The sequence below is a fragment of the Trichoplax adhaerens genome, genomic scaffold (assembly GCF_000150275.1).
Source record: "Trichoplax adhaerens TRIADscaffold_17 genomic scaffold, whole genome shotgun sequence".
In the NCBI taxonomy this organism is placed as follows: Eukaryota; Metazoa; Placozoa; class Uniplacotomia; order Trichoplacea; family Trichoplacidae; genus Trichoplax; species Trichoplax adhaerens.
In genome coordinates this window covers 185,188-193,832 of record NW_002060959.1, presented here as the reverse complement: position 1 = coordinate 193,832, position 8,645 = coordinate 185,188, and the positions used below count along the sequence as shown (strand labels likewise).

The following is an 8,645-nucleotide window of genomic DNA, read 5'->3' as shown; positions in this document are numbered from 1 at the left end:
TGCAAGAATAGTTGAAATAGGCTAAGATAAACTGGATAATAGACTTGCACTCTAGAACAACAATTCTCTACAACTAACAAAGAAGACAATCAAAAAATCCTGCACAATACTCTACTCAAGAGTAAAAATTACATTAGTACAATATTCGAAAACGGAACCATATATGGCTGTCAGTTACATTCATTTATACACATAATGTGAATAAGTTAGTATAATTACACTCTTTCATCACACTAGTCGTAATCCACAATATTATATTTATATTTTGTAAAGCATAAATGTACTTTTAACAGACGAGACTACTAGATATTCATTGATTTATACAATTATATCTTAAAAAACTTTTAGTCTGTAAAACGATTTAATAACGTATTTATTTATTCGTTTTAGAATTTAAGAAATCGTATGCATTCGTTTAAGAATTAAAAAAATTGTATTTTAAATCAGGCGTGAATTTTTGGATAGTTCTAAAAATCATATAACATATTATAAGTATCTTTAATTCAATACAAGTAGCAAATCGCATAGCAAAGAATGGATGTAGTTTGCTACATCTTAACGCTATTACATGATCAAAAACATGTGCACAGAAGGTTTCTTATGACTTTGTACGACAAATATTAGTTACTGTTAAATGAAACAGATGAAACTATACCAAGAAGTTTCTGTAATTAGGCAATTAACTAGAACTGTACCAAATAAGCAACTGCTAATGAATAGCTAAATAAGGCTATAGGTCGTGTGTGTGTCATACTACACCGTTATCAAATAAGTAACCGTTAATTAGTCAATAATCAAATAAGGCTATATGTTGTGTGTGATAGCTTGTAGCTATCTAATGATGAGAATATTTATTTACATATTTAGTAATGTATTATAGTGATAACGCTAACTTAATTCTCACTAATTAACACTGAAAATTCATTATAAAAATCGATTTAAGCGTGTGTATTTTTAGGAGTAAATCAGTAGTTAACTCAAGAATAGCGCAAGACTCGTACAGTGAAGAATGGTGTAATATATTCTGTTATATGTGGAGTTCAACTGAGAAATCAAGTTGTTCTATATCACTATCATAGAAACTGGAGATACTGGAAGAAGTAAATCGAGTTATTAAAGTTACACGAGAGATGCTTTACTTCGTTAGTTTACGTTTCCTTTGTCGCAAGAAAGAGTTGTGACAACTTGTTAAATATATCAGCTATAGTAATAATTAGAGACAATAGTAGCTACACTATCAATTTTACTGCGATTACATTCATTTGTAAATTGAGAATAGCTTACTCTACGATATCGGATGTTAACAAACTAAGAAAAGTGCATCAGCTGCAGATTGGTTAACAAAGAGTATTTCAAATATTTGATTGATTTCTGATCACAAATTTAACTTCGTGAACGGTCCCAAAACTAGTCGTATAAGAAACAAGCAAATGGTGATGTGCTCGATCTCATGTATCCTTTCCGGGCATTAATGGTGCATTTCAAGAATATACAAATTTTAAAATTCATATACGTATGTACAGTAAGTATGGAACTAAAAAGTTAAAGCTAGTTACAAATGAATGCAATGTTATTATTCACTGAAATATTCCATTGCAAATCCATACAAATTAACTCATGAATAGACAATACTAAAACTGTATCTGAAGGTAGGTTATATAGTGTTATAACCTACGTTATATAGTATTATAACCTACGATGGGCTCTGACTTTGAGGTACTCCGACTCAATTTCCAAATGTGCAGTTACGGTTACGTCCCATTATACAGCAATATTAATCAAGTGCTGTGAGAGATGTCGCGTGATTTTAGCAAGAATATTCTTACGCGTATTCAAGCTCCGCTACTTGACATTCAAATAATTTATATAGCATTAAGTTAGGTTATTAGTTCGAAGCTACACCAACGGTCATAACTGAAATTTCAGTGATACGCTGACTAAAGCAGCTTCAATATAAAATTAGCGTTACAACATTATAAAAGATAGTACTCTAGCACTTTCGCTAATTACTATTAAATGTTTTAGGAACACTTTCTTATTAGATATATTTGGTCGTTAATGTAGCTGTTAATCGCGACCAATGTTGTATGAAATGAAATTTAAGGGGAACGGATCATGCTATATTACTTAAAATTTTATTCTATGTTAGATTGTTCTAAAGTCTTGTTTGTACACAAAATAAAAGCAGTATAAACAGAACAAAAAATGCCTGTGTTAGTAAATAAAATATATGAATAAAACCTCGTAATTTGCCAAAGTATGAAGATCTTGCAAGAAGATTGAGTGTAAAATTTAGTAGAATGTTCTAAAGCAGCTTTAAATATTACATATATCCAGCATGAGTATTTTAGATATACGAAGTATCACGAGTGAGATTTAATTTTACTTCCTACAATAGATTTTAATATTTAAAGCATGAAGCCTTTTTGAGCTATCCTTTCTTTTCATTTATAAATTAGTAATTAATATTTCTATCAAGGTCCTATTGGTCTAAAACAATCACATTTTCATCTCATAACTTTTTTATCAGGATTGAAACTTAATAGGAACTTATTGTATATAATAGACTGGAAAAGATGCTACGATAAGATATGGACGTTGAAGATGAAAGTAAATCCAGCTTATACGTTAACTAGTGCTCTAGAATAAGATCTCGTGTTACATTCTAAACTTGTGACATTTATTAATGGAACATTCTAGATGTAATTTAACTTCATTACATTACGGTGCCTTGTTACCGTAACACTAATACTACCACGCTCTATACAGCTATGATAAATAAATTTTTAGGCAGAAGAATTGTTATTAAATACGATGATAGTACAGTAGGTAATTATTATATATTTAGAGTTATTAATATGCTTAATGCATCTATTACGTTTATGTACTATCACACGCCATAACATAGTTATCATGCCTGCAGCAACACAATTACACGCGTTTTATATTTGCCTAAAATACACATTCTCACATGTAACTTACTGATAAGCAAGCTTCATTTGCTGCAATTTTAACGGATTTTTGTTGTTAAGTGAATAGTTTGTAGTTTTTTTCTGAGTCCTTCCTATGAGCGGTATAATTTTATGTCAATCCTTCTCTTACATTTCTGCCTTCATCTTGTACTTATATGAGACTTACCATATGTTTACATATACTGACTCAAGCTAGCAGATTCATATTATCTATTAAATCTGCTTTTTCTTTGTTACGTTGCAATATTCTAATAAACTGTACGTTATTTTACTCGCTATACAAAATTTATTACTTAATTCAAGCAGTATTACAAACTATACTATGCTTACGAAAGTGTGATAAATGTAAGTTTGTAACATAAAATATGAATGATATCTGTAGCTATTACAATTTTGATGCTTACCAATTTTTATGTAAAATTGGACTAACGTGTAATGTACATTGTACAATAGCATTGAATGTACTGTAGAATGTAGACGAATGTAATAATTATAATTGACTTATATGCGAACGGCTCATTTCCTTCCTTCCTTAGAATAGAAAGCAAGCTTGAAGAGAAATAAACATATTATTCGAAAATAAAATTTGCTTATAGAACTATATATCAGTGCGTGATATTTATATAGCCATCCAGATTTTGATAAGGCTTATGATTGCGCTATATCACTATATATCTTAGCGTTAGAGTAACTGTAGTTAAAATTGTTTGAATATGGTAATTGGGATATTACGCAAGCTGTAGTCGTTATATTCTAGAGCAATCTTTAATTTCTGACTTTTAGTACGATTAAGTAATACAACTACTTCATGATCGCTACAGTGCAAGTTACTATAAACATTATTTTGATTGTCAAAGTACACTCAGATACTAGCATCAATCGGCAATGAGCGTATATTGCAATGAAGAATTACAAGTTTTTTTTTTTATTAAAAAGGAATAAATATTGTAATTTGGGATGTTTAGGTTATCGTGTTTATAATTAGTACTGATATGTGTACTGCTATATCTAAGAATGAGTATGTAAGTGCAGTATCAAGTGACTTTTAGAGAGTTTTAGGATCGTTTGCCTCGAAGAAGGTTTATAGTTAATTCTTGGTTCACAAATCTAAAGTATACATAAAAAACATTTCTAGATTTAACTATAGTCAAATGTCCGTCGATCATGTTGACGATCAAATAACTGTAGCTTTAATACCTTCAGCAGAGCGGTTAAATAGTGAGCCCTGCAAATAGCAAGAAGCAATGATCTTCAAGATTAAATAAATATTATAGATAATAAGAGTTCTAAGGCTATTGCAGTAAATAGTAATTCTGAAATTTGTTGATCATTAAAACTCAGTTCGGTAATTAAATTTATTATCTATTAAGAAACGTTTTCAAGAGCTTTCCACTTAATCATTCCGACTTGCTACATGCTATTTTGTAAGGGTGGTTAAGCTAGTCAATTATTGCCTATTGCGGTAATCTGTAAACATCGTATTGAGACCACTAATGAACGATAAATACCGGCTACCATAGAAATAACCAAATTAGTCCTTAGCTCTTATGGCTGTTATCGCTAGGTACATCCTGGCAAAGAGGCAGTAGTTCACTACTGAAAATCGTTTGATGAACGGAAACTATCAGTAACTAATCAGTAACTAACTGATAACTAATATGATTACTTCAAAATATCTTGGCGAAGATCTTGAAGCTGTATGTTACGGTACATTTTATCCATAGTAGTATACTGCAATAAAAGATTGAGATCACAATTTTCATCGATTAATCCTTAGAAAGAATTAGTTACTAGACCATGGTAGATTCCTTGTTCAATTCAGTCTATGTAAGTCATAGATTATCAAGTCAGACTTGATTACTTTCTAAAATAATACTAATATTCACATTTTGGGATGAAGTTTATTTTTTGTACTTTTTATTGCCAGACATTGACATCGTATACGAGTCTGAATGAGCCGACTTTAATTGTAAGTTCTCGGACAAATCTAGCGTGGTTATGTACCTCGCATTTCCTATGGTATCCAACAGATCATCAATCAGTGGCAATGGAAAAGTATTTACTAGCGTACATACGTCGAGCTTACGAAAGTCGATACACGATCGAAATTTTTCCCATTCGGCTTTTTAACTATAGGGTTGCAAAACCTAAGCACTACAGAAAGTAATAACCATATTAATTTCTACGCAAATGCGGATTCGTCGTCAAAATTAAGCAAAAATTTTATGTAGACTACGATAGTCTTAGAATAGTCATTACATCGTTAAGTAGAGATTATACAATTGCAGAAGCGTACATTGATATAAGAAGAGGGCAAGAATACGGTACACTACATCGCACATAGGAACACTATTATATCATTCGACAACTAGTGTTCCTCTTTTTGTGCATTAACATTTATTGATTCACAGTTATCAAATTACTATTACTAGCCATGAGCTCATACGTAAATCGGCCTTATATTGTTTTTGATTTACAGCTAAGTATAATCCGGCATGTTCAAGATATAAGTAGTGTCACTATAACCTTTGAGCTTCATTAAATTTAATTTACTAATGTTTATCATATTTATTCAAATGTGACTCAGATCTTTCAGAACATCTCCAGACAAACACACAACCGAAGCTACTACTAACTCTATTTGTGATGGATAGGCACAACCTTAACTTCTGAAACTAAATTTATTGCATAAAAAGCAAGACCAACTACTTTGTGAAATATCATCCATAAATAAGTACCAGCATCCTTCTGTTTATGTTGCAGTATGACTTTAAAGATTCATTTAGTTATTTGTGCAACTTAGGCAGTATATAATATATATGAGAAATTAAGGTATTTGTATAGAGATTACCTCAAATTCGAATCCGTATTACATTTTTCCTAAAATTACATGATAAATTTTTGCCTAATTTTCTTGCTAACTAATCTGCTTTAAAGAGTCGTATAGTATCCCGTATGTTTGTAAATTCAAAATAATTCAACAACCATGATTTCAGAATATATGTACCATGTTGATATCACCGCTTTCGTTCTACTATTACAGTGTGCCTAGCTATAATTTTATTTGTAGATTTAAATAACTATACTTCTTAATAAGGGGTTTTCTAAACATGCTTTATTTTATTTTTTCAAGCAAATTTTTTCAGCTATACCCATAAACATCAGTTGTAATATCAGCATCATAATTCAAATTAGCCTCAACGAAAAATTATGCTACGATAGTCATTGACTCATATAACTGATATAGTAAGTCTATACCTCCTTACAACTATAGCAAGATCACTTTCGGTTTTCGTATCGCATGTATTATTGCTTTACGAAAACTTAGAAGACTTATAATAAGATACAGCGATTTTTGATAGGAGATCTTTATAGTATTAAAAATTTGCATTTCACTTGGTATCTAATTGTCTATGCTTAAATCTCTAAGAAATAAAGATCTCTTGCAAAAATTTTAAAACTCTAAAACATTCATATTTACTTTAAATTCATTAGGATATGAACCCATCTTGACCAGTCTCTATTAAATGACTTTGTAAATTAATTCAATATGTGGCATTCGAAATTCTCTATCTATACGGCTTGTCTCTGTTTTTGATTAAATCCATAGTTACAGTATTCAGTAATAAATACCTAGCACATCGAGTTATAGTATTTTCTTGTGAAGATGTCGCATTATACAGTATAACGGTAAATCTATATCAGAAAAGAAGGTTGGAAAATAAAATTTGACAATAACGACGTTGGTATGACGATATAGAAGTTTTACCTTCGCTGTGATAGCTTATAATTATAATCAAGTACCGATATAATTGAATAAATAAATCCTGTTTCATATTTATGATAACTGGTTAATTAATAGCAAGATCTGTCGTATCACGAAATATTATAGGCATTAGCCCTGATACTAAGCAGTTAACTATTAATAATATGAAAGATGCGCTACAATTGGTTTTAAATAACGATGAAAATGAAAATATTCCACATAGCGATCCGATGCCTCCAAATATTGTGAATATACCTAAAGTAGTTGATCTAAATTCCGTTGGGAATGATTCTGAGCTTAAGAGCTTCAGTGGAATCCATCCATTAATTAAAACTCCAGCGAAGAAACAAGCTAAAATCAGCGTACTCAATGCTGTATCAATCAGCCAAATTAGCAATATAATAATGCTACTAAGAAAAGCTAGAAAGGAAAATAACCACTTACGACCAATAAAATTAATTGACAAAACGCATATCAAAGCAACAGGTATCGAAAGTAAGTTTCCAAATAGAACATAAATCAGCAAAGTTGCACGATTTTGACTATTAAGACAGACCGAATGGCCCGGATTTTCCTGATTATTAAATAACGTGGTAAAGTTATGATAATGACCGGAACATGTGTTACCATTAAGATAAAATGAAATTAATAGTGGTAACATTGTCCATAGACCATAAAAGCAGAAGCAATATCCAAACCAAGTAACCGATAAAGCAATAATTTTTAAAAGTGTTTGTCGTTGGATTATTTGTGAAAAATGACATTTAAAGCTATATTCATTTGCTAATTGGATATTTTTATCATCATGATTGTCTTTTCTCTGAGATTTATTTAAATCTGGAGGCGTAACCAGACGATACAGGTGGCCATCGCGATGGCAATAAGAATTAGTACGATATATTTTATTAATAATTCGTATCACTTTTTCCATTTCTCCTCTTTTAATCCTAAATCGAAGGCTATCTGGAGCCCAAAGAAGGAGTAAAAAACTAATTATTATGGGCAATGTGCAAACCAGTAGATAGAGACGCCAGCTGGAGAAATAAATTTTTCCTAACGGAGCGTGAAATCGATGAGGCAATATGATATAGCCCATCCCACTGCTGTAGACACTACCAAATATTATACAAGCAGTTAGGCATCCAATGGCTTTGCCTCTATATTTACGTGGGAAAAACTCTAAGCAATATGCGTGAACAGAAGTAAATATACCGCCAAAGCCAATTCCATTAAAAATGGCAAATATAAGCACTAAGATGTAGTTGTAGGCGAATGCTGATAATATAGTTACAATTAAATTTAAGCACGTGGATAATAAAAGAATTTTTCTCCTTCCTATGGCATCACTTAATCGTCCTAATATAGCACTGCCAATTAAAGTACCAATAATATTACTTAAGACCCACCAAATTTGATTATGGTTATCAGTATCTAAATCGCAGGCAGCGATGATAACTAAACCCGCCGCTTGAGTCAATAAACTAACCGTGGAATAACATAGTCCACTAGCAACAACAATAATAAAATGGAACAATCCAAACTCTATTTCATCAATAAATTCATCCAAATTCAATGGCGGTGAAAGAGATTTCTGCTCTGGCTCTTTACGATTAAGTAAAGTGGTTTCGTCATAGTCAATGTCTTCAGGAAAATATTCTGTTAAGTTATCGTCTATTAGTTTCGACTCCATCTCCACATACTGGTGTCCAGCTCTAATTTATGGCGAATTTTAAAACGATTTTAAACCTCTCCTTCAGAAAACATTAAATGATATTTTTCCTCTGTTGACGATCTTGACAACGGAAATGTTATGTCCTAAAACGTGCAGTTTAAAATTCCACTATTTCCACCTGTAATTAATGACAAGAATAAATTGTCGGCCAAATCGTTAGACTTTTAGTATAATG

General features: G+C 31.2%; 1 protein-coding gene across 1 annotated transcript; it reads right to left on the bottom strand.

Annotated features, from left to right (window-relative positions):
- Positions 1-6,844: 6,844 nt before the first annotated feature.
- Positions 6,845-8,314, bottom strand: TRIADDRAFT_2343 (uncharacterized protein; the record flags this gene model as incomplete). Its single annotated transcript, XM_002116632.1, has 1 exon — positions 6,845-8,314. A coding segment is annotated over one exon (1,470 nt), but the record flags the coding sequence as incomplete, so codon positions are not given.
- Positions 8,315-8,645: the final 331 nt, after the last annotated feature.